The 27,030-nt window shown below is 45.8% G+C and overlaps 1 protein-coding gene across 2 annotated transcripts in view; it reads right to left on the reverse strand.

Moving 5' to 3' along the window:
• c1qtnf1 (C1q and TNF related 1) overlaps positions 1–23,939 on the reverse strand; it is a 38,770-nt gene extending 14,831 nt beyond the window's left edge. Inside the window, exons 1-2 of one of the 2 annotated variants that reach the window (XM_078225538.1) lie at positions 23,806–23,939; positions 7,952–8,315 (exon numbers count right to left, since the gene is read on the reverse strand). In XM_078225538.1, the coding sequence (XP_078081664.1) occupies positions 7,952–8,309 (358 nt within the window). In that variant the 5' untranslated portion in view covers positions 8,310–8,315; positions 23,806–23,939. Of the gene's footprint in view, positions 1–7,951; positions 8,316–10,818; positions 10,905–23,805 lie in introns of those variants that run through there. The other variant, XM_078225537.1, reaches the window with a different exon arrangement.
• Positions 23,940–27,030: the final 3,091 nt, after the last annotated feature.

Consider the following 27,030-nt stretch of genomic DNA (forward strand, 5'->3'; position numbering starts at 1 on the left):
TCGCCCTATGTACTGCTTTTGAGGCCCTTTTTTGGCATTCCCCAATATAGTGTGGAAATAGTCTTGTCTAAAACAGGCAAGCCAGAAAAGTAATGGATGCGATTTTCCCGCCCAGCTGCACTGGTCGGGTAGTGTAGCGGGGCGAGAAATTTCAACAGAAGACAAAAATCAGAATCACACCCAGCTTCCAGCCAGTTGCGATCTTCCCAGGCCATTTTTCCTGATTTAATCAGAAAATAGTTTAAAATGTATATACTCATTTAAATCTGTTGAGTGAGCCCGGGACGGAATTGTCCAGCCTCAACTAGCTTTCTGGCTTCATCGGTGGAGGTCCTTACCGGTGAGGATCACATAATATCCCCACCAATAGGGACCTGACATGATGGCCTTGCCGGTCGTACCGGAGGCCATTGAAGACCCCGGGTGGTTGGAAGCAGTGGGAGTGCTCCTTGGGCAACATCAGCCTGGCAGTGCCAGCCTGGGATCCTGGCACTGCCAAGGGAATGGGGCATGAGGGAGCGGGACCTCCTGGGGGCAGAGCAGATTGGGCAGAGCGAGATGGGGAAGGGGAGAGGTCGGTAGAAGTGGACGGAAGAGGGGTACTCTGCATCATGTGCGGGGGGTGGGGGGGGCAAGTGGTGGGGCAGCGATCACGAGACCAACAATCAGGGAGGTCTGTTGGGGGGGGGTTGAGGGGTCAGTGGGGAGGATCTGTGATGGGTGTCTGTGTGGGTGTCTGTGGGGGGGGATCTGTCGGGGTGTGTCGGGGGGGGGATGATCAGAGGGTGTCTGTGGCAGGCTCCATGGGGTGTATCAATGTCAGGGTGTCTATGGGGGGGTCTGTGGGGGGTTTGGTGATCAGAGAGGGGGTGGGGGGGGCGATGTGAGTTGTGGGAGGGGGTTAACAGATCTCCCATATACTCTGCAGACTTATACACAGTATATGGGAGATCAGGACACATACCTAGCCGTCTCAGAGCCGCAGGGCTCTGTACTGGGACCTCTGCTATTTGTGATATATATAATTGATTTGGAAGAAGGTGTAACTGGTGTAATCAGCAAGTTTGCGGATGACACGAAGATGGCTGGAATTGCGGATAGCGAAGGGCATTGTCGGGCAACACAGCAGGATATAGATAGGCTGGAAAATTGGGCGGAGAGGTGGCAGATGGAGTTTAATCCGGATAAATGCGAAGTGATGCATTTTGGAAGAAATAATGTAGGGAGGAGTTATACAATAAATGGCAGAGTCATCAGGAGTATAGAAACACAGAGGGACCTAGGTGTGCAAGTCCACAAATCCTTGAAGGTGGCAACACAGGTGGAGAAGGTGGTGAAGAAGGCATATGGTATGCTTGCCTTTATAGGACGGGGTATAGAGTATAAAAGCTGGAGTCTGATGATGCAGCTGTATAGAACGCTGGTTAGGCCACATTTGGAGTACTGCGTCCAGTTCTGGTCACTGCACTACCAGAAGGACGTGGAGGCGTTAGAGAGAGTACAGAGAAGGTTTACCTGGATGTTGCCTGGTATGGAGGGTCTTAGCTATGAGGAGAGATTGGGTAAACTGGGCTTGTTCTCCCTGGAAAGACGGAGAATGAGGGGAGATCTAATAGAGGTGTACAAGATTATGAAGGGGATAGATAGGGTGAACGGTGGGAAGCTTTTTCACAGATCAGAAGTGACGTTCATGAGGGGTCACGGGCTCAAGGTGAGAGGGGCGAAGTATAACTCAGATATTAGAGGGATGTTTTTTACACAGAGGGTGGTGGGGGCCTGGAATGCGCTGCCAAGTAGGGTGGTGGAGGCTGGCATGCTGACATCGTTTAAGACTTACCTGGATAGTCACATGAGCAGCCTGGGAATGGAGGGATACAAACGATTGGTCTAGTTGGACCAAGGAGCGGCACAGGCTTGGAGGGCCGAAGGGCCTGTTTCCTGTGCTGTACTGTTCTTTGTTCTTTGTTCTTTGTCTGCAGCCAGCTTCCCTGGTGAGCTTAGACTTCGCACATTCCTCCCCTGCAGGCATGAAACCCCCTACTGCCAAAAGAATTGACAGAGTGTGGGAAAATTGCATGGAGTAGCTCGCTGAAAAAACCGGGGTGAAACTTTTGTGACACTTGGAATTTTTTTGGGAAAATCCCACCTAATGTTTCCAATGCTGGATATTATTAAATCCAGCCTCAACAATCACAGGCATCATCAGAAATTCTTGCCCAAAATCAACAAACTTTTGGCTGGTCCATCATGGGAAAGAACAGAAAATCCCAGCCATAAACCCAGGGCGGGATTTTCCGGCCATGTCAAAGGCGACACCGCGTGCCGGATTCCCCAGCGGCAGGGTGGGCGAGCCACGTAAAACACCATAGACATCAGCGACACCAGAAGATCCCGCCCGTGGCCAATGGCTGGGCCGCCTCTGCCACCCAGAAAATCTCGCGCATTGACTCCACTGGCAGGCCGGTTTATCAAATACAAATAGCCTTCACGTTGGGCTGTACAATCCCCAAATCAGAATTAATGAGGTGCGACATTTCTGAAACCGCTAAGTGGTTTCCTTTGTTCTGGTGACTCACAGACAATAGCTCACAGACACAGAGTGAGCCATCTTAATAGTCTTTGTTCAGACAAAAACATCCAGTTTAAAATTAAGAAACAACAATGAGGATTTATTTTTATAAAAATATACAGTGTTAGGTTCTGTTGCGCCACAGTTAGTTTTGGGCTCCCCCAACATCGGGACCAGAGGTGGAGGTAGCCTGCTGACTAACACGCCCTTTTGTTGGCAATGACTTTTGCAGGCGTCCTCTGGAGGTCCAAGGCCAGGAGGACCCCAGCCTGCTTTGGGTTTCCTGCTAGAGACTGCTGCACTCTCCTCAGCCTGAGCAGATGGAGTAGATGGAGTCACAGGCAGAGGATACTGGGAATGCCTGGACACCAGTGGAGGGTGAATACTTGTCATCTGCCAGGCGCTCCTCCTCCCTTTGGGTGCCCAAGGGCCATTCCCTGACTTCTTGAGGAGAAGGGGCACCTGGAGGAAGGTCCAAGTGCCCCACCCCCCTCTCGTGTAACCATTGCAAAATCTCCCCATGGCTACAGCGATGGAGTGCAGGTCTGAGCACGTCTCCGGCACAGAGCTGGACCAAGTTCTCCATGGCATCTGCCATCCTCCTCATGGAGACTTTGGTGTGCTCACATGTCAGAGCCACTACATCAGACAGCATGCAGACAGAGTCTTCCCTCTGTTGAGGGCCTCTGACACCTCTGCCTGATGTTTCCCTGTATCTCGTTGATACTCCAGCCTCTTCTCCATGATCGCTTCCAGAGGCTCATCATCTGACTTTAACTTAGCAGAGGCCTCTTCTCCAGCAGTCCTCCGAGTGCCTGAGATCTTGACTGTCCCTGCCTCCTCCTGCTGTGGACACGTGTCTGTGAGGTGACCACCAGAGTGTGAGGCCAAACCTAAACTAAATCTATAAATGACAAGGTGTGTGTCTCTGGGTTGATGGAGGGTGCGAGTGAACGCTGTGATGGCTGCACCAATGCGAAGTTGTCGTCATCCTCCTCTGAAGCCTCCAGTGAAGTGGGGCTTACGTCGGGTGCAGGGACGGGCCTTACCCTCTTCCTACGGGCACCAGGCATGGAGAGAGGAGAGAATGAGTCACTACCCAGGCTCGCTCAAACTTGGCACTCATCAATCGCCTTGATTTTCCGAGGTTGTCTGGATTATGTCTGCTTCCTCATTGGATGCTTTGGGAAGGCTGACCTCGCTTTTGGCACAGGTACGGTCATGTTCCTCCCCTGCTAGCTCAGTAACCTGCTGTTCAAATGCAGTGAGGGTCAGGGACTCAGACTTCCCTCCTCCCAAATTGTCTCTCTCCATCTTCTCCTCTATAAAGACATATCGATGGATTGTGAACATGTATGATGAAAGAGCAGGTCACAGGTTCCTAATCCTGTGGCTGATAACTGAGCTTGTAACTCCCCAAATCCCAACCACCAATTGAGAAGTGAGAGGTAATATTCTCCACCTGTCTGGATGGGTGCAGCTCCAAGGACACCCAGGAAGCTGGACACCATCCACGGCAAAGCATCCCACTTCACTGCATCCCATCAGCACAATCAATATTTAGTCTCTCTGGCACACAGTGGCAGCAGAATACACAATCAATAAGATTCTCTGCAGCAAGTATCAAAGCTCCTTGAACAGCACCTTCCAAAGCTCTACCAGCCAGAAGAACAAGGCAGCAGACACATGGGAACAATACCGCATGCAAATTACTCTGCACTCCACTCCATGGCTGTGCACTCACTGAGCTGGGTGAAAATCCTGCAGTTGACCTGCTAACAGCATGGCACATAGACTGGGGGAGTTCAATATGGCAGCGTCCACCATCTTGTCAAGGACACTTGGGGGTGGGCAAGAGATATGCTGGCCTTGCCAGCGATGCCCAGGTCTCATGAGACAAACACTAACGAGTGGTGATGTGGATTGGGCGAGTCGGGGGTTCACTTCCCCTAGAGGCATGGATAGGGTTGACCTGTTTCCTGCACTGCAGGTCGATCCTCCTCTGCACCCACAGGCGCTGACCACCTGGTGAACTCCTCCCAGGCCGCAGTGGTCAGTTGGCAGAGCATCCCGGGGAAGAGGACTTTCCTGTACTGCCTCGAGGAGATGCACCAGGGATGTATCACTGACACAGAGGAGCCACGGCTTACTACCTTTCCTGCTCACCTTTCTTCCTGTCAGTGAAGGCCTATCCGGGTGCCTTTTAAATATGATGACCGGACCTGACAGGAGAAGCACCTGACTCCCTGCCTGCCCTGCCATGAGACTCGATGCAAAACACGCATATGCATGACTAATGAGGTGGGGAGCGAGCAATTGCAGATAAAAACCAGCCCCACTTCATGGCAGGAATCACTCTCAGTAACTGATCCTGTGCTATGCAATTCCCCGCATTAGTCCAAGTCTCTGTCCACAAAAATAATATAACTTCTCAAATTGCTAAATATCATTTAAGAAAAAAATGAATGCAATAAATTACAGCAATATTGCAATTGGAGGCCAATTGCAAGAAATTGTTTTTTAAATCTTTATTAAAATTTTTAAAATTCTAATAGGAGTAGACAGGATGGATTTGGAAAGAATGTTCCTGATAGTGGGGGAGTCCGGAACTAAGGATCATAGTTTTAGGACTGAGATGAGGAGAAATTTCATCACCCAGGGTGTGGTGAACCTTTTTCATCCTTGTGGTGTACTCCTGCTTCTATTTTCTATGTTTGGAAACACTTGTTAATAAACACACTATTGCTGTGTAAATTCCATGTGTGAGGGAGATGGGAATGGGGGTGAGGTGAAAGAGTGAAATAGACATAGAATCCTACAGTGCAGAAGGAGGCCTTTCGGCCCATCGAGTCTGCACCGACCACAATCCCACCCAGGCCCTATTCCCATAACCCCATGCATTTACCCTAGTGAGTTCCCCTGACACTAAGGGGCAATTTAGCATGGCCAATCCACCTAACCTGCACACCTTTGGACTGTGGGAGGAAACCGGAGCATCCGGAGGAAACCCACGCAGACACGGGGAGAATGTGCAACCCCCACAGAGACACTGACCCGAGGCCGGAATTGAACCCGGGTCCCTGGTATTGTGAAATAGCAATGCTAACCACTGTGCCACCGTGCTATCCCACATTTGAAGTATAAACGCTGTGTGCCAACTGTTGGGCCTGTTTCTGTGCAGCTGATTCTGTGTGATCCCGAATAGCAGTGGAAGTTTGTATGCTGAGAGGTGACATTACCAGCAGACTCATGGTAAAAGCATGTTGCTGTCTTTAGGGCCATCATTATTGTTTTCCTCTCTCTGTGCCTGATGAAGAATTGATATCAGTGCTGCAGTGAGTCACCCTCTCTGGAGAGACTGCCCAAGTACTTTTTCTATTTGTTTTCCATCCCCGATATACATTATTGATTGTGCAGTAAAGAGCTATGTGTCTAAATTTGGATGTGAAGATTCCGGCGTTGGACTGGGGTAAACACAGTAAGAAGTTTAGCAACACCAGGTTAAAGTCCAACAGGTTTATTTGGTAGCAAAAGCCACAAGCTTTCGGAGCCTTAAGCCCCTTCTTCAGGTGAGTGGGAATTCTGTTTACAAACAGGGCATATAAAGACACAAACTCAATTTCACAAACTCAACTTCACAAATTGAGTTTTGTGTCTTTATATGCCCTGTTTGTGAACAGAATTCCCACTCACCTGAAGAAGGGGCTTAAGGCTCCGAAAGCTTGTGTGGCTTTTGCTACCAAATAAACCTGTTGGACTTTAACCTGGTGCTGTTAAACTTCTTACTGTCTAAATTTGGATCTATGATTCCAACCCAAATTTTTTACTGACATCAAGAGCTAAAAGAATTGGTGAAGCAAAAACAGAAGATGTCCAGCAGCACCTGAAGAGGAAAAGAAAGCCTCGTATTTATTTATCACTTCTCATATCCGCCTGATATGCAAATCACTGATGAAATGTGGTCACTTTTGTATTGTGGGCATAGGCAGCAAGGAACAAACAAAGTGATAAATGACCAGTTAGCTATTTGTTTAACTCTTGATTGTGTTATATCATTAAATCTTTCTACTTCCATCTGAACAGCATTAATGTTTCATCCTGTAGACAATGCTAAACCCTACTGAAATATTGATGTGGATTTGCCGGCGTTGGACTGGGGTAGGCACAGTAAGTAGCCTCACAACACCAGGTTAAAGTCCAACAGTAACCTGATGTTGTGAGACTACTTACTGTGCCTACTGAAATATTAGCCTACATTACATGCTCAGGTCTGTTTTGGTGCTTCAAGCTTCTACCTTCTGATTCAGAGGTAAGAGTGCTGCCACTGAGCCAAGCTGACACCTAGATCCAGATTTGAAATGTCCCCAGTGGGCAGAAATTGGGTGAAGAGGGCAGCTACAATAGTCACCCTCACCCATCCCGTTTCATTCCCTATGGTTTTGAGCAGGTGGAAAGGACAAGCAGAGGAAGGAATCTGGATTGTGTTTTACACATGGCAATCAGTCATCAGAACCTGAGGTCCAATATCAACCACGGGTCTGATTGAGGAGAGATCTTTTTCACTCCTCCTTTTGGCAAAAGCTGCTAGGAACCAGAAGAGGTGAAGGAGTTTAAAATGTATTTTTCAGATGTCCTTGTGAACCAGGAGAGACAGAGGCCTCCTGGCCTTGCAAAGAAGCCTTGGGCCTCCCAGCAGAGAGAACGGATGTGGATCAGCTGCCTGCTGAATGGAGGTGGGTAGTGATTTGAAATAACCAAAGACCCTCGTAAGGGCAATTTTCCCACTGCATGAAGCAGCCACCAGCTTCAGGGAGGTAGCCTCCCTGCAGCTTTCCCAGGGCCATTGAAGCTGGAAGCTCCAAACCCCAAAGTGGGAGCCTGAGACAAGGAAGGCCTCACCGTGGCTCTAAGGGGCCATCCAGAGTGCCCTGCCTACCTGGTCCCTCAAGTTTTTAATTCCTGCTTCCCTATCCCAGTGGTGCAGTTGCCGAGGTTTCAGGGCTGCCAGATCTCTGATAAAACTGGCAGTGTCTACATCCCAGGTGCTATTCGGAATTGAACAGCAAGACCAGAGATGGCTAATTAGGAGGCCACCCCCGAAACAATTCCTGAGTACATCCCATTGACAGCAAGTACAGACTTGGGACCCTACGTGATCCTCATGTTGGGGTCCTAAAGCCTTTGGAAAAACCCTGACAATGTTTCAGAGCTGTGATCTCTCATCATCCTGCATCCGCCTCTCTTTTATAAGTTAGGTCAGCACATTTAAGACCAGAAGCTCAGTTGGAATTTCAGGAACTACAGTAGGAAAATATGACTCTATGCTACTCCCACCTCTTACTTCCATGAGAGAATAGCCTTCATTTGTAATTTTGACCTTACCTTTGAGAATCGTCAGATTGATTTGAGGGATAGCTTGAAACTCTGGTGGATCCTCGTTGTAGTGATGATAACGCTGCTTGCGGCGTGATGGGCGATCACAACATTGGATGCATTGGGCAGTACCAGTCTCCGCAGCCTTGCTTTTAGGCTGATTGGCTTCCACATTAAACCAATCCTGCTCGGGTTCATATACATCCGATTCAGTATCTGAATGATCTTGTTCCATTTGCTCAACGTTCGGCTTATCAGTCTGTGGCATTGGTGAGGTTCCAGTTAAGAATCCATCAATATATATCAGGCATACAGAGACTTCAACAGTCAGCAAGAAAGCAAAATGGACATTCATGTTCAACCACATTACAACCTGTTATAAAGAGAAAATAGCATTATGATTACTCAGAAACACAAAGAGAAAAGTAATTATCTGACATGACTGTAAAAGATAGACATGTACAAGAATGGGACTGAGAGAAATATCTTACGGGGGGAGGCAATGGCATCATGGCATTGTCACTGGACTAATAATCCAGAGATCCAGAATAATGGGGTCCCAGTTTCAAATCCAACCATGGCAGACGGTGAAATTTGAATTCAATAAAAATTTGGAATTAAAAGTCTAATGGCGACCATGAAACCATTGTTATAAAAACCGATCTGGTTGACTAATATCTTTAGAGAAGGAAACCTGCCATCCTTACCTGGTTTGGCCTACATGTGACGCCAGATCCACAGCAATGTGGTTGACTCTTAACTGCCCCTTCGAGGGCAATTACGGATGGGCAATAAATACTGGCCAGCCAGCGTCGCCCATGTCCCATGAATGAATTTTTAAAAAGGATAAACATACATTTTGGCTCTCAAATTAAACAGACATACACTACACTGGAATCAATATAGGGGTGGTGGGAGAGGTGGAAGGGGAGGGGAGAGGTTTGTCTGCATGTGGAGGCTACCTCCATCTTTTTGGATGATACCACCAGGGACAGCATGACGGTGAGGAAGAAGGCACGGTAGCACAGTGGTTAGCACTGCTGCTTCACAGCTCCAGGGTCCCGGGTTCGATTCCCGGCTCGGGTCACTGTCTGTGTGGAGTTTGCACATTCTCCTCGTGTCTGCGTGGGTTTCCTCCGGGTGCTCCGGTTTCCTCCCACAGTCCAAAGATGTGCGGGTTAGGTTGATTGGTCAGGTTTAAAAATTGCCCCTTAGAGTCCTGGGATGCGTAGGTTAGAGGGATTAGCGGGTGAATATGTGGGGATAGGGCCTGGGTGGGATTGTGGTCGGTGCAGACTCGATGGGCCGAATGGCCTCCTTCTGCACTGTAGGGGTTTCTATGATTTCTATGATTCTATGATGAAGAATGCAGAACTTCAGGAATACAGTGCAAGGATGAGAAAAGGAACCACTGCTGAAGATACTCAGAAAGTAAAACAAAGCATAGGGCACTGCCACTGTGCTGGACATTGGAGAGGTGTTGGAGGAGGCTGATGTGGTTGACTGTGGTATATATAAACATTTCACTTACTTTTGCAATTGAAGCTAATCACTCACACATGCTCAGTTATTGAACAGCTCTCCTAATGGGTCAGTTGTTAAAACCAAAGTAGAGTGAAGTCATCAAGGTTAGAAAATTCTTGGTTTAATTCCTGGCCAATGCTGAATTATATGAGACCAGATCTTCCAGTCTCAGCATGGTCTGAGACTCGACATACCCTAGAAGCAATGCTACAGAATCCCTCAGAAGTCCCAGCGAACTGACTCCATGAGAATTGCCCAGGGAGTTTAATTTTCCAGTGGACAATTCCCCTGCTCCCTGGAATCATCCAAAAAAGTCTCCAACTCCGAGTTAGAGTCAGGAACTTTGCACGGTTCCGACTTACTTACCTGGATCCTTACCAAGGAAATGTGGCAATGATGTGGAGATGCCGGCATTGGACTGGGGTGGGCACAGTAAGAAGTCTCACAACACCAGGTTAAAGTCCAACAGGATTATTTGGAATCACGAACTTTCAGAGCACCGCTCCTTCATCAGGTGACCCTGAAGTTTGTGATTCCAAATAGACTTGTTGGACTTTAACATGGTGTTGTGAGACTTCTTACAGGAAACATGGGACAGAAAGAGCCTAGTCTAACTCCTCGGTAACTGCACAACTGACCTCCCAGCCCCACCCCTAATCTCTCACACTCTGACTGCCCCAGACTCACGACTGACCTGAAATGACGAGCCCCGACCACCCAACCAACCCCCCTTACCCCTGCCTGACTCCCCCTTGACTCGTTCTGACTAGACCCCGACTGAACCTTACTAGCCCCCACCACCTTCCCCCGCTGACCCCTCAAATCACCTCCAGACTCAACTGCCCCCTGACCCACCTACCCATTCACCCATCTGCCATCTTACCCACCTGCCATCCTACTCATATACCACTCTACTCACTTGCCATGCTACCACTGAACCCACTTGCCACCTCACCCACCTACCATCCTACTCAGTTGCCATCCTGCCCACCAGCCACCCTTCCACCTCATGTACTTGCCGCCATGCCACCCTACCCCCTCATTCACACTATGTCCTGACACACCTAACCCCCTTATCCATTTATCTTACTCCCTCTACCTCCTCCCCTACTTACCTCACCACCCTATGCAGTCAACCATCTTCCCCACTCTAACCCCTCACCAACTCTACCTCCTTCCCACCCTCACACCTCATTCCCTACCTTCCTATCCACCCTACCCTCTTACCCATCTGTCGTACCTGCCCAACTCGCTCACCCAACCTATCAACTTACCCACCTGCCCCTTGACTCACTTACCTTCTCTGCATAGCTTTTCAAAGAAGCTTTGGGACATTCAAACTCCTTACTTACCAGAATAAGGCAGCTTGTGCCATAGAAAAGGAGCATGGCTTGTCTTCCCCCGTCAATCCAATGCTATGAAGAAGCGGTTCCTTTTCTACTCATCGCATTTCTAGAGAAGCTGGGATCAGAGGTTTTGGCCAGAAATGTGGAGCTCTGGCCTAGTGGAGAAAAATAAAAGCAAAGCAACAATCCGATGGTGATTGTCACTCCTCAGAAGAGGCGGCCACAATATTAGCTGGAATAGTGGGAACATCACCACGATTGGTCTCAGTTTCACTGGGTTGGGAAGAGAAAACTATTTCAAGTTCTCACTTCTTCTCAAATAACCACTGTGAGATAGAGCATGCATGTGGAGATGAGTAACTGTGAAGCGTCCAAAGTCAAATAGCCTGTTAACATTTGCTGCCCAGGGTCACACTTAAAAGCTCCCTTTGCTGAGTTATCAGCAAGTGCCTCAAGCCTCTGTAACATCCCCTTGAGATAGATGAGGAGAAAACTGACAGGGTAAATGGCCTTTAGAATAAAACATATTCTGTTTTTCACATATATTGGATCATTTTTCAATATTGAGGCATCCATTAAAGAGAAGAATGACTGCCTCTTGCAAAATGGCACGAAGAATGAGAGAGTGAGACCAATTCTTCATACTCTTTGGAAAAACTGCAAATTAGAGGGATTCTGTAGCAGAGATGATTCATCAGTTTGCTCACTAGTTTAACATTTCTCTTTATTTTGATGAGGTTTTGACATTTTGCTGATGCACTCATTCTCACCTGAGATGCATTTACTCAATGTACAGTACTTTGTGTAGGAAGCAAAAGCAAAAGAGGAAGATCCTCAGAGTTTCATTTTAACTCTACTTTTATTCAGCTTCCAACTAAAGTGACCACAAATCCATTAGGTATTATAAAACTGCTTTGGGGCTTTCCATGTAGAACTCTGTTTTTGTTTGTGCAAATAAATGGATCTTTGGGCCATACTGGGCTTATAGAGTTCATTCACCTTTGAAGCCTCTTTGTAAATGCACTCTGCTGGTGTGCTAATGTTAGTTTGTTACAGTAATAACACCCATTATTGGACATCGCTCCTGGGGCTAAAGGGACCAAGGGATGAGGGAGAAAGGTGGGATCAGGGCATTGAATTTGATGATCAGCTACAATCAAAATGAATGGAGAAGCAAGCTCAAAGGGCCGAATGGCCTACTCCTGCTTTTATTTTCTATGTTTCTATTTTAACAAGCTAAAGTCTCTGTTAAATCAAGAATATCTCATGAATCTGTTCAATTTTCATACTCAGTCATTTCTATTCTCATACAGTTAATTTGTTGATTATAATAGGGATTACTGGAAGAACTCAGTTGGCGTCAGTTTTGACCTTGGGGGATGGTCATAGAATCATAGAATCCCTACAGTGAAGAAGGAGCCATTCGGCCCACCAAGTCTACACCGACCACAATCCCACCTATCCCTATCCCCGTAGCCCCACATATTTACCCTAGCTAGTCTTCCTGACACTAAGGGGCAATTTAACATGACCAATCAACCTAACCCGCACATCTTTGGACTGTGGGAGGAAACCGGAGCACCCGGAGGAAACCCACGCAGACACTAGGAGAACGTGCAAACTCCATACAGACAGTGACCCAAGCCGGGAATCGAACCTGGGTCCCTGGCACTGTGAGGCAGCAGTGCAAAACACATCCTGGTGACTCGACCATTCCCCTCTCCCGATGAATTAAACTCGGGAGAGGGGTTTTGCTGATCAATGAGTTGATGACTGGATTTCTCCGACTTCGCCCGCGGCTGGGATTCTCTGATCCTGCTGCAGTGATTGGAGATTTGGCTAAGTGCCAAATTCTCCGTTCTCACAGGCAGCGATAGTGGGGCGTGCGAGACCGGAGAATTCCGGCCGATATTACATTCTGCACGACCACTCTAAGTTAAAATGGCTTCAGTGGCATAAAGCATTACCAAGTTTCACCAGTTTTGACAACAGCTTGCAAGCTTTGTCCCTGGTGTTGTGATTAGCAGTCTATGAGAGAATGGAATGCGTTCCATCTGTGTTATAATGTCAGGTAGCCATCAACATTTTTAACATGAGGGTCTCCAACTTGAAAAAAATGACAGTAATTTTCAGGAATTAATTGTTTTGGATCATTTTGCATTAAACAGATGCAAATATCCTTTGGGGTGCTTTTGGAAAGTATAGTTGCCACAGTGATAATGATGGTGGGTTACAATGCAGTCAAGTCACCACTTGGAACCAGTGCCAGGAAATCTCTCCGAAATATGAATTGTAATTTTTACAATTTGAAATGAAGTTCTCTTGAACCATTTTTTGCATTTTCTAAGTTAACCTTTTCAAAATTAAATGTTTAGATCTTTACATTTGCCACGCGGGTGATAAAACAAAAATCATAAGCTTACCAATAGTCTTTGCTCAAATCACTTGCCCCATTCCATTCCCCCATCTTCTCATAGGCCTCTGAATGTCCTAGGATGTGGGTACATCCTCTTAGAGTAGAACAGAATCATACAATCCCTACAGTGCAGAAGGAGGTCATTCAGCCCATCAAAACTGCACCAACAACTATCCCACCCAGGCCCTAACCCCAGAACCCCACGCATTTATCCTACTAATCCTCCTGACACTATGTGGCAATTTAGCATGGCCAATTCACCTACCCACATCTTTAGACTGTGGGAAGAAGTCAGAGCACCTGGGGGAAACCCACACAGGCATGGGGAGAAAGTGCAAACTCCACACAGATAGTGACCCAAGGCCAGAATTGAACCTGGGTCCCTGGCACTATGAGGCAGCAGGGCTAACCACTATGCCAATGTGCCACCTTGGCATCATGGGTCTCACCTGGAAAGCAGGCCTCCCATTATCAGTGTAATCACCTGTGTAGTGGCCCTGATGCAAAAAAGAAAAATGCCGAAAACCATTCCCAATCTTTTCTGACCCTCAAAATCCTCCTCCGGTTCCTGCCCGAACACCACAAGATTGTAACATTCAGATATCTAAACTAGATCTGGCAACATCTGCGGAGAAAGAAGCAGAGTTAACATTTCAGGTTAATTACCTAAAAATGTTACAGATGAAACAGGTTTAATCCACAACAGAGACAGGGAAAGGGGCGAGAGAAAAATGTACAAGAGGAAGACAGGAGTGATTAAATGAGAAAGAGATAACGGTGCAAGGCCAAAAGAGATAATGATGGGAGAAGAGTCAAAGGTTGAGCCTAGAGGACATGTAAATGGGAACAGCAGAATTATTACCTACAGCTACTGTCCAAAAAAATGGGAGCAGAAATGATGATCTGAAATTATCAAACTCAGTGTTGAATCCAGAAGGCTGAAAAGTACCAAACCAAAAGATGAGGCTTTTTCTTCAAACATCCATTGAGCTTCATTGGTACATGGTAAGAATTTGAGAGGGAAATCACAGCAGAAGTGGAGCGAAGCATCACAATGTCAGGTGACCGGAAGCTTAGAGCTAAACTTGCAGCATGAAAGGTGGTGTTCCACAAGCAGTGACAGAATCTGTATTTGATCTCTCCAATGTAGAGGAGACGGCACAGTGAGCAGTGAATGAATGGAAAGGAATGGCTGTTTCATCGGGAAGGAGTCTGGGGGGCAACGGGCAGTGAGTACAGAGGAAATAAAACAGCAGGTTTCGCATCACCTATACTTGCATTGGAAAGGAGCTGTGTGAAAGAGAGGAGCTATTAGAGTGATTGGGGTGTGGATCAAGATATTGTGAAATGAAAGGTCCCTTCAGAATGCTGAAAGGGGAGGGGAAGATGTGTTTGGTAGCATCACATTGGAGATAGCAGAAATGATGTAGGATGTTCTTAAAGTTTATTTATTAGTGTCACAAGTTGGCTTACATTAACATTGCAATGAAGTTACTGTGAAAATCCCCTAGTCACCACACTCCAGCCCCTGTTCGGGTACACTGAGGGAGAGTTTGGCATGGCCAATGAACCAAACCAGCACGCCTTTGGACTGTGGAAGGAAACCGGAGTTACTGGAGGAAACACACACAGACACAGGGAGAACGTGCAGAGTCTGCAAAGACAGTGACCCAAGCCTGGAATCGAACCTGGGCCCCTGACGCTGTGAGGCAGCGGTGCTAACCACTGTGCCATTGTGTGGTCCATTGAATGCAGAGGTTGCTGGGGCGGAAGGTGAGGACAAGGAGATTTGGAAGGGAGAGGAAGGAATAAGAGCAGAAGTGTGGGAAAGGGAATGGACCAGGTCAACGATTTACACTCCGGGACTCAACATTGAGTTCAGCAATTTCATAGCCCTAAATTTTCCAGTGCCACCTGCTACAGGAATCGTTGTGAGTCTGAAGGAAAGTTGAACAGACCAGTAATAGGTCCACTGACTTTGGGTGGGAATTTGGGACTGGAAAATCCTGCCCATAATCCCTGCTCCCATTTTTTCTAACAGCTATTGGCAATGGATCCACTATTCCCATTTAAACTTCCTCTAAACCCAACTTTTGCTTCTTGTCTCATTACCATCTCCTTTTGCTTTGCATCATTGTCCATTTGCCACTTAATGCCTCCTGCCTCTCCTTCTTATTCTTTCCTCTCTTCCCCTTTTTCCTGCCTCCCTACTTGCTTCAAGCATGTTGCATCTCCAACTTTTTCCAGTTCTGATGCAAAGTCATCAACTTGAAACCGTCAATTATTCTCATTCCACAGACGCTGCCTGGCCTGCTCTGAGCCTTTCCAGCTTTTCCTTTCTCTCTTTATTTCAGACTTCCAGCATCTGTGGCATTTTGCTTTTATAACGGTATAATAATCTCTCCTGCTGCAGAGTGTGAATGTTAATGCAAAGTACGGAAATAATAATCATTGGAATTCAACACTTTCATTTATTAAATTCATTCTTGGGATATGAGCAGCACTGACATGGTCGGCATTTGTTGCCCATCTCTAACTGCCTTCGGTGATGATTAACCTCCTTCTCGAACTACTGGTGTGGGTACACCCACAGTGCTGTTAAGGTCGAAAGCCAACTCAAGAAGGCACAGTACAGCGAGATGGAAAGTCCTGGGAAAACCCAGTTTTCTAAATGATTGAAAATGTTTCATAGTGCAGCCAGAAACAATCATCTCCCACGACCATATGGTCTAAAAGCAGCAACAAAATGGCACGCAGCAGAATGCAAACTTCCAACTGTGCAAATGTTCATTATGTTTACTGTAGCGTAAGGGAAAATTGATGGCGTAGGATGTAACAAAGTCAAGTATGATACATAAATTGTAGTTAATGTAATTTATGATTGCTGTAGAAATGCATTAGAAGCCATCCTTGACTGCAGTGTTTTAACTGTTTACTGTTAAGAGGCAATGCCAGGGGAATGTGCTATACAACAAATGAACAGTTTTTTTCTGATTCAACTCAAAGATATTTAACAAATATATTTAAATTATAATTTGATTTTGTGGCAGATTAGGAACATGTGTAATGGCGTATGCTGCATTAACTGTTGGCTCATTCAGCTCCAGCCGCTAAATACAGCATTTTAACATCAAACCCTTGCCACAGCCCCAGTTACTCTTTTTGTGCATATCGCAGTGTAATAAGAGGCAGCTAATCTCTACGGCTGGTCTAATTTACCTACAGGGTGTAGCTCACTGCTGATTTCAGCAATGGTTCAATGGTCACATCTTTGCCCCTAAAACGTGAAGGTTCAGAGTTCAAGTCCACCTCAGAGCACAAAGTAATGGCTGTAGTACTGAGGGAATGCAATACTGCTGAAGGTGCCATGTTTCAGAAGAGATACTAAACTGAGGCCCTATCTGCTGTGGAAGGTAGGGCCTCAGGATGCAGGCCATCAGGTCCGGGAGACTTACCTGCCTTTAATCCCATTAGTTTATTCAATACCCTCTCCCTAGTGATGGTTATTGCATCACGTTGCTCTGTATTAACTAAAGTTTTTGGAAATTCTTCATTATTCTCTACTATGAAGACAGAAGCAAAGTAGTGGTTTAGTGCCTCCGCCATCTCTGTGTTACCTATTAATACCTCACCTGTTTTGTCCTCTAAAGGACCAACATTTACTTTAGCTATTCTCTTCCTCTTTATATATTTGTAGAAGCTTTTGGCATCTGTGTTTATGTTTTTTGCTAGTTTCCTTTCATAGTTCATCTTGTTCTTTTGATTCAATTTTTAGTAGTCTTTTATTGAACCTTAAAATTCTCCCAATCTTCCAGCTCGCCACTAGTTTGGTATGCCCTAGTTTTTACTTTTATGTCCTCTTCGACTTCCTTATCTAGCCATGGAATGTTTTTCTTCCTTTTACAATTCCCTGTGTGAAGGAATGAACTGACCTACTGCTTCTACTCTTTGCTAGGCGACACAGTGGCACAATGGTTAGCACTGCTGCCCCACAGCACCAGGGACCCGGGTTCGATTCCAGCCTTTGATGCCTGTCTGTTGGGAGTTTGCACATTCTCCCCATGTCTGTGTAGGTTTCCTCCGGGTGCTCCAGTTTTCGCCCACAGTCCTAAGATGTGCAGCTTAGGTGGATTGGCCATGCTGAATTGTCCCTTAGTGTCCAAAGATGTGCAGGTTAGGTAGATTGGCCTTGGTAAATGCGTGGGGTTACAGGGATAGGTCAGGGGAGAGGCCTGGCTAAGATACTCAGTCAGAGAGTCGGTGAAGACCCAACGGGCTGAATGACCTCTTCTGCACTGTAGGGATTTTATGATTTCTATTCCATAATTTCTGAGTAATCCCGAAGCTGCTTCATACCTTAGGAAGTTTTCTCTCCATGACTTCCAATTTTTACCTCTCTACAGGCCCTCAAAACTTTCAAATGGACAGGGTAAGGGCAGTGGCTGCTCACCTGGTACTGTCATCAATACTGCTTCCCTGTTTATTGCCGACTTAAGAACGTTTGCAGATTCTTGCTTGTCACAGGTTTTCTTTCAGTTTCGCGCCGTGGGCGTCCATCAATGGCAACAGCCCTTCGTTAGATTGGTGTCACCACCACTGATACCATGTTTCGTATGTTGGTTGCGTGGTCTACTTCATCCTGAGTAACTGTGGTCTGACTCCGGAGAATTACTTCAAACTGCTTTATTTACACTCTATACATTATGAGCTGCTAGGTAGGCACACCTCCCATGAGTACAGACTGTTCCATCTCCTCTTCAGAGGCCCTAGCACATGATTGCTGATGTCACTGTTACAGCATGATATACATGACTAATTACCATAACTATTCCATTTACCCATTATACTACATCCCCCTCTCTCAAGTATATTGTCAACTTCTATAATAACAATGCTAAATTATTTCTTAAACTTTTTACATTGCACTTGTCCTACCACCACTTTCCACACCCCCCCCCCCCCCCCCCCCCCCCCCCCCCCCCCCCCCCCCTGTGAGCAATGTCCCAGACAGATTTGGAAGTTTTGTCTTCCAGGAATATACAAAGATTGGGATGCATTAGCAGTCACCACACTTGGCAATGTTGGATCATAATATGCCAGTACATCGGAAGAGGTGAGCTTTTCTTTTATGCATCAAAATGCATTGATTTGCTCAATGTCCCAAAACCATTGTTGGCCCTTTCATGAAAGATCGCTTAAAGGTTCAGCAATGGTGGCTAGGTTTGGGATAAATTTGCCAACCTGATTGACCATTCCAAGGAACCTCTGGGCATCAGTAACACACTTTGGTTGTGAGCTTTCGAATTTGAGGGTTTAGCATTATCCCCTGTCTTTGGATGATGTGCCCCAGGAACTTGACAGCAGTTTTGGTGAATTCTCATTTAAATTGAAACCTGCCTCTTGTAGGGCTTTGAGAATCTCCCAAACCTTGTTGTCATGCTCCTGTCTTGTTATTCCATGGATAAGGATGTCATCCATGTGACAAATTACTGCTTGTTGACCTTCTAGAATATTTTATACGTTTTGCTGGAATATCTCTGGAGTTGATGATATCCCCAATAGGAGGCAGTTAAAGCAGAAGCATCCAAACCGTGTGATCAATGTTGTTAACAGCCTGGACTCCTGGTCGAGGGGGTTTTTGCCCAAACCTGCTTTTAGCATCAAGTTTAGTGAAGAGGACACTGTTGGTGAGTTTTCCAAGCTGTGATCCACTGCCGCCATCGGATGGATTTCCCTATGGACCGCTTTCTTTAAATGTGTGAGGTCCATGCGAAGCCTGAGCTGGCCATTCATTTGGGGACTGTTTCAAGCCCCGAACACTTCTCGGTTGGCTCAATGGCAGGTGATATCTGTTGAGTTCCTTTTTGATTTTTGGTAACAGTTGATGTAGTACCTGGGGTGTATAGGCATAGTGGTGTAACATTTGGGAACAATATAAGGTGCTAGTCCCCCTGACACTAAGGGGCAATTTAAAATGGCCAATCCACCTAACCTGCACATCTTTGAACCGTTGCCTCATTTTTTTACATTGGCATGAAACGAAATTTGTACATCTCATCAGATTTTCCACTCTTGTCACCAATCCCGCCCAACTGAAACAGGGGCAGAAAATACTCTTTTAGTAGAATTAACTTAGGCTAGATGTCAGATTGCAAATAATTATCCACAATGCTCGTGAATGGAGGAGAAAGAAAGTCATCTGTGCTCCCACTCTGACTGTTGTCCACTCACCCAAGTGTAGGTGAAATAACCTGGAACCCTCTCAGTTTGCACGTGTTGACTGATTGGCTCCCAATGAGCACTTTAAAAGCTGCTGGGGGCCAATTTTAATGCAGCAAGGCTGGTAGCATCCTCAAAATGACATTGGTAAATTTACTAACGGGGCGGCACGGTAGCGCAATGCTTAGCACTGCTGCTTCACAGCTCCAGGGTCCCGGGTTCGATTCCCGGCTCGGGTCACTGTCTGTGTCGAGTTTGCACATTCTCCTTGTGTCTGCGTGGGTTTCCTCCGGGTGCTCCGGTTTCCTCCCACAGTCCAAAGATGTGCGGGTTAGGTTGATTGGCCAGGTTAAACATTGCCCCTCAGAATCCTAAGATGCGTAGGTTAGAGGGATTAGTGGGTAAATATATGGGGGTAGGGCCTGGGTGGGATTGTGGTGGGTGCAGACTCGATGGGCCGAATGGCCTCCTTCTGCACTGTAGGGTTTCTATTATTTTCTATGATTACTGTCAAATCCATACGCTCTCTGACCACTTGACAGGAATGCTGGCCCCATGCCCTCAGCGAAACAGCTGGAGAGATCCTGAAAAGTTATGTTTGAAAGTAATATTTATGGAATCTGGCGGAGCTGGAGTGTGAACGGAACCAGGATGTCTTTTTGCTTGGGGTGGTTCACTGACTGCTTAAGTGCTGTCCAGGCCTCAAGGGGACTCTTGGCTGTGGGAGTGGGTGGGCTACCCAAACTTTAAAATCTCCCCCCACCTTCAACCCCACCAGAGTCAGTGGATAAATATCCCACCTTCAGCCAGTAAAAGCAGTGTGAAAATTTAGTATTTAATGGGGATGGCATGGTGGCACAGTGGACCCGGGTTTGATTCCCGGCTTGGGTCACTGTATGTGTGGGAGTTTGCACATTCTCCCCATGTCTGCGTGGGATTCCTCTGGCTGCTCCAGTTTTCTCCCACAGTCCGAACGACGTGCTGGTTGGGTGCATTAGCCATGATAAATTCTCCCTCAGTGTACCTGAACAGGTGCTGGAGTGTGGAGACTAGTGGATTTTCACAGTAACTTCATTGCAGTGTTAATGTAAGCCTACTTGTGACACTAATAAATAAACCTTAAACTTTTCCAAATTCGTTTTCAATCTGGGATAAGCTGTAGGTTTGAACCTGTCACCACATTAAACTAGAAGAATGCTGTTTACATGCCTGTTGCACAGGCAAATTCCCTTGGCATTGCTGTTTAATAACAGTCAAACCTGGTGCAGTGAAAGAGACCTTTTTATATTACTATTAGTCCAATGCCAAAATGATGCAAGACTCCTCGCAGCTATTGATACTGATCTGTGACAGTGACTTTATCATTTTACTATCAGCAGTAGCCGACTGATAATCTCAGAATGATTCTGATGTTAAGGGTATAATATAGAGGCAGCTACAGATAGAAAAGTGATGGTTTCAATGATACACATTTTGCTTTTTATCTATAAGAAGGTATCAATTATCTAACTAACCTAATTTGTGCGGAAGACATTAGAACAATTTGCCATTGGGGTATCTTTCAAAGGTCACAAAAGTTTTGTTGCATTTCAAAGCATGTTTTAATCAGAGTAATAAAGAGGTCGTAAGGCATTTGAGAGGTTTCTTGAGATTTTGTGAAAACTGCCCATTGAGCATTGTCTGGTCACTCTATTATAGAAAGGATATTATTAAACTAGAAAGAGTGCAGAAAAGATTTACTAGGATGCTACCGGGACTTAGAATCATAGAAATAGAAACATAGAAACCCTACAGTGCAGAAGGAGGCCATTCGGCCCATCAAGTCTGCACCGACCACAATCCCACCCAGGCCCTACCCCCACATATTTACCCACTAATCCAAGCATCTCAGGACTCTAAGGGGCAATTTTTAACCTGGCCAATCAACCTAACCCACACATCTTTGGACTGTGGGAGGAAACAGGAGCACCCGGAGAAAACCCACGCAGACACGAGGAGAATGTTCAAACTCCACACAGACACTGACCCGAGCTGGGAATCGAACCCAGGACCCTGGAGCTGTGAAGCAGCAGTGCCGCCTTGATGGTTTGAATAATAAGGAGAGGCTGGATATATTGGGACTTTTTCCCTGGCGCATAGGAGGCTTAAGGATGATCGTATAGAGGTCTACAAAATAATGAGGGGCATAGATAAGGTAGATAGTCAACATCTTTTCCCAAAGGTAGGGGAGTCTAAAACTAGAGGACATATGTTTAAGGTGAGAGGGGAGAGATATAAAAGGGTCCAGAGGGGCAATTTTTTCACTCAGAGGGTGGTGAGGTCTGGAACAAACTGCCGGAGACAGTGGTAGAGGCGGGTACAATTTTGTCTTTTAAAAGCATTAGAAAGTTACATGGGTAAGATGGGTATAGAGGGATATGGGCCAAACGCGGGCAATTGGGACTAGCTTAGTGGTAAAAACTGGGCAGAATGGACAAGTTGGGCTGAAGGGCCTGTTTCCATGCTGTAAACTTCTATGACTCTATAGGGGACCTTTCTGCTAACAGAATCACGTGAAACTTCAGGAATAAGGTATTATAATATCATGCTAATTAGCTCTTGTAAACTGGTCCACCCCTTTATTTAACAATTTTCACTAAGGTTTCTGCAAGTTCAGTCCCCTCAATGAAGGGAAGTTGAAGAGTAAGGCCTGAACATTAGTTAAGGATCATTCTCTTCCTAAACACATTTGATCAGTCTTACTTTGCTTGATTGTGAATGGACACTGCAATGATACAAATCATCTTGAAACATCATTGTGTCACTCACGCACAATATCACCACAGCTCCTCTCCCTCCCCAAACACTTTTAAAAACTAGGCACTATTAAAACATCAAAGATAACCTTCATTCAGTGAGATATGAATGCATTAACAGAATTTCATTGTGGAAGTATTGGTTTTCAATGGCGCACAACTGAGAAAGAGCTTTATAAATCACTCATGACTGGTGTTCCGTTATTTTACTCATTCTGTGCCTTCCCTGAGCATTCTGCTGAGATAATGGTCTCTTTTACTTCAACGGGCCTGCAGTGGAAGAGCACCACATTCCTGACGCTATGAAAGAATGTTCAGAATCCACTTCCTTTCCATCATTGTATTTCATGTTAATATCACTGTATCTCTTCTGGGAAACTAGAGTTCATTTCACAGAATGTTGTAGAACTGTATAATGGCAGAAAACTGCACTTAAACCAGACACGCAGGCTTGCAGAACCCTGAGAGCACTCAAAATCTCATCAATCACATTGCGGTGGAACCCCAAGTCATTATTGCCATTTGAAAGATACATTCTCACATGGCATATACCACAAAGCAGTTAAGCAAACCTTTATCTCCATTTCAGAAAACCTCTCACAGCACAGTGGCACAGTGGTTAGCACTGCTACCTCACGTTGCCAGGGACCTGGGTTCAATTCCCAGCTTGGATCACTGTCTATGTGGAGTTTGCACATTCTCCCTGTGTGTGTGTGTGGGTTTTCTCCAGTTTCCTCCCACAGTCTGAACGGCATGCTGGTTAGGTGCATTGACCCAAACAGGTGCCGGATTGAGGGGCTTTCACAGTAACTTCATTGCAGTGTTAATGTAAGCCTTGTGACTAATAAATCAACTTTAAAAAAAAACAAAGGCTTTGTCAGCTTTCAAAGCAAAGCCACAAAATCAGGCCACCTCAAAACTTAGAGGAAACAATGACAGTCTTGCTGCTCACCTTAGATTTTGGCCATGTATCAATTTCTTGCATAGCATCTTTGAAAAAAGATGTGTGATTATTACAAACATCGAGGGGCACGAAGTGACCACTGGAATTTCAGTATGCCTGGAATGTTTAGTGTTTATTGGTAAAGAAATGAAACCTCTTTAATAATTAATTAGATTATAAAATTAACACACTTTTGAAAAATGGATCTGCTTGTTTTTTCCGTAAGCAGTCATTTGATCCTGTGCCAGTGTAATCACAGACATATCCTCAACTCCTTTCTTTGTAAACATTTACTGGGAAACGCAATATTTCTTCCCGATGGACTGAGCCATAACTAATGGAGCAGTACATTATTTAAGTCTTTATCATACAACTATCATTTGGTGGATAATTCTTCCAGTTTTATATATATATATATATATAGCAATTTGACATGCATGACTATAGTTCTGTCGATCTCAACTGTTAGCCTGCCTTTAGGAAATAACAACTGACCAGGGTGAAAACACGCTTGGATTGAGTAACGTAATACAAAAGAAATGTTCCTGGAACGTTTGCTGCATAATTATATAAAGCCTCTGTAAACTAATGTTACCAGCGGTTTACAGGGCACTGCTTACCTCGGTACCAATACTCCAAGCTGAAAAAGTTTTCTCTTCCTCCGATAGGAGTGCTTGCTCCGAATGTTTTTAAGTCACATCTCATCCCTTTGTCCCCAGACTCCTTGCTGGCTCCGAGTCCTGGATCCGGAGCCAGGTTCTAGAGTATAGAGGCGGAATCTGAGACTTATGCAACTCGTAAATCCCCTTCAACACATGCCATCTGCTTACACTTCCCAGATTGACAGCAGGGAGGATCAGAATGCAGAAGATTCAACACCTGGACAAAAAAAAAAGGAATTGTGAGAGATAGAAAGAGAAAATATGTGTCACGGGAATACAGTGTCAGAAAAGAGTTGGTTAAAGAAGTAAAGCAAAGGCAAGAATCATAAACAGGAAACGAATAAAACGAATAATGATGGATCGGTCTTAGCAGAAAGACAGGGAATAATAAGTGTCCAAGAAGACAAAATAAAAAGGTATTGTGGGCATGTAAAGAAAAAGAGAGGACGAGAGTCTCTGAGATTTAGAATGCAGTTATAACTGTGTGAAATGGTTGTCAGTGAGTATCAACATGTTTAACTTGGCTGATCTGACTTCCCACCACATTAAAGCAGGAGCTAAGACCACACATCATGGGATGTTCCCACTGGATACAACATAACCCAACCCAGCCATTTTCAAAGTGCCCAGTACACCCATTGGACCTTCTGGATTAGATAAGTATGCTTTTAAATGTCTTAATCTCAGGGGAGAGCAGAGGCTGCTGCCCATCCTCTCATAACATCAAAAGTTAGTCAGAAAAGCGCTGGCAGCACAATGTAGGTCTGGAACAAGAAAGAAGTTTTAAATCGATCAGAGCTGGAAAATGCGGGGGAGACATTTCAGCATCTTCTATCTTTATTTCAGATCACAAGCATTTGCCCTTTTGTCTTGTTATTAAGCATCAGCCACTTGCAGGAGGGGTTAGGGCAGAGCACAACTAATTCACCTGAGGATTTATCCATAGTCACTAAACTCAGTGCACGGTGCAGTCAACAATATAACTCAGGGCTGCAAATTGTGCATCATTCTGGGTGAACCATTTTAAGTCATTCCGCTTTAACCTTGGTCAGTTAATGGAGCCTGTATTCGTGTTTAATGTTGGAGTTGGATCAGGGAGTGGAGAGGCCACAAACCCAAGGGTTGGCAGTGAGAGGAGGGTCAGGGAGTGGCAGAGGCCACGAGCCAGCAGTTGGAGGAAGGAAGGGTTCGCAGCGACCAGGAGGGTCAGGGAATGGCAGAGGCCATGGGGCTGGCAGTCAATCAGAAGAAGGGTCCGCAGCGACTGGGAGAATCAAGAAGCCACAAACTGGAGGGTCAGCGAGAGGGATGGTCAGGGAGCAGGGAGGGCGCAGGAGATAAATAGAAAGATATAAAAACAAAAGCAGAAACAACTCAGCAGGAATGGCAGCATCTGAGGAGAAAGAAAATGAGTTAATGTTTTGAGTCCGTATGACTTATTCTGAGTTAAAGAGAGGGAGAAATGTGATGGATTAAATACTGTACAATAGTGGTGCAGCAGCTGGAACAGAGTAGAAGGTCAGTGATTGGCGGGAGCTAGGAGAGATTGCAACAAAGGTGTGTAGGTGAGGAGACGGAGGAAGTGTTCAGAGGAGAAGGTGCGAGTAGTTGCATAAGATAAGATATCGGAATGTGTTAATGGGAACATAAAGGTCAGTGCTCAGTAAAAACAAAATTAAAAAACAAGAGCGGGGGGGGAGAGGGTGGAGGGGGAAGGAAGTGGAAGGGGGAGGGGTGGGGAAGGGGTGGTGGGGGGAGGGGGTGGGAGGGGGTGGGGGGAGGGAGGGGAAGGGGTGGTGGGGAGGGAGGGGGGGGTGGGGGGAGGGGAAGGGGTGGTGGGGGGAGGGGGTGGGGGAGGGAGGGGAAGGGGTGGTGGGGGAGGGGGGAGGGGGAGGGTTTGCATTGCTATAAAAAAAGTTTGGATATTTTTTTAAAGTGTCAAGGTGGAGGAGAAAGATTATCATATTTCTTTTATAGTTTGAAATTCATTTGGTTTTAAAAGTTGTTTAATTTTCTAATATAGGATTTTAGCGATGTAAAGTAGCTCAACTTACAGAAAACGATGTTTTCGTTTTATTTCTTATGATAAAGATCCCATAGAACCTAACTGCAGCTTTTATATTGGTGTTAATAAGAAAATCTGATTTCATAGAATCCCTACAGTATAGAAGGAGGCCATTTGAGTCTGTACCAACCACAATCCCACCAAGGCCCTATTCCCGCAACCCAAGACATTTACCCTACCAATCCTCCTGACACTAGGATCAATTTAGCATGGCCAATCAACCTAACCCATACATCTTTGGACTTTGGGAGGAAACCGGAGCACTCGGAGGAAACCCACACAGACACGAGGAGAATGTACAAACTCCACACAGACAGTGACCTGAGGCCAGAATTGAACCTGGGATCCTGGCACTGTGAGGCAGCAGTGCTAACCACCCAGCACCGGTGAATATACTCACAACGTGGTGGGTTCAAAAAGTAGGGAGGCGCTACTGCTGGCATGCACCCACTGCCCCCCACCCCCCCAAGCCCATCCTCCATAGATGGAAGGGTGAGCCCTTCACCCTCCCCCTCTTCCTCCATCAAAGCGCACCCTTCTCATGCCGAATAGTGTTCTCTAGCAATCATCGTGTGGAGAGGTATCGCAGGTCAACACCAGCTCCTCAGACCGGTTAGAATGCACTAACAAGTTTGAAGAATGCAACAATTATTTTACTCTAATGAAAGCTTCTTTCAGGGGAGTAATTCAAGATCAACGCTGATGTTTCTTTAGCAGAATATGCAAGGGGGTCAATAATGTCAACAAATTTGGTTAAAAAATGCCCATAGTTATTTACTATTCCCAAAAATGATCTGAGCTCATATGTGACTATGGGACCAGTGCCTCCTTTACAGCAAAACCTTGTCTTCCATGGTGTGTAATCCTTCTGTATCTACACGGTATCCCAGGCAGATTACCTCAGTGACTTGAAAAGTACATTTCTTCTTCTTGAGGTGAACTCCAACTTTTTGAAATCTCTTCAGCACCTCCTCTAAGTTTGCTGTATGTTTGGCTTCTGTCAATCCAGTTATAAAAACATTATCAAGATCTACCACAACTTGTGGCAGCCCCAGCAACAGACTTTCCATTGTCCTCTGGAAAATTGTACATGCTGAAAACATGCCAAAAGGCAGGCG

This window comes from Mustelus asterias, chromosome 12 (assembly GCF_964213995.1).
Source record: "Mustelus asterias chromosome 12, sMusAst1.hap1.1, whole genome shotgun sequence".
Classification (NCBI taxonomy): Eukaryota; Metazoa; Chordata; class Chondrichthyes; order Carcharhiniformes; family Triakidae; genus Mustelus; species Mustelus asterias.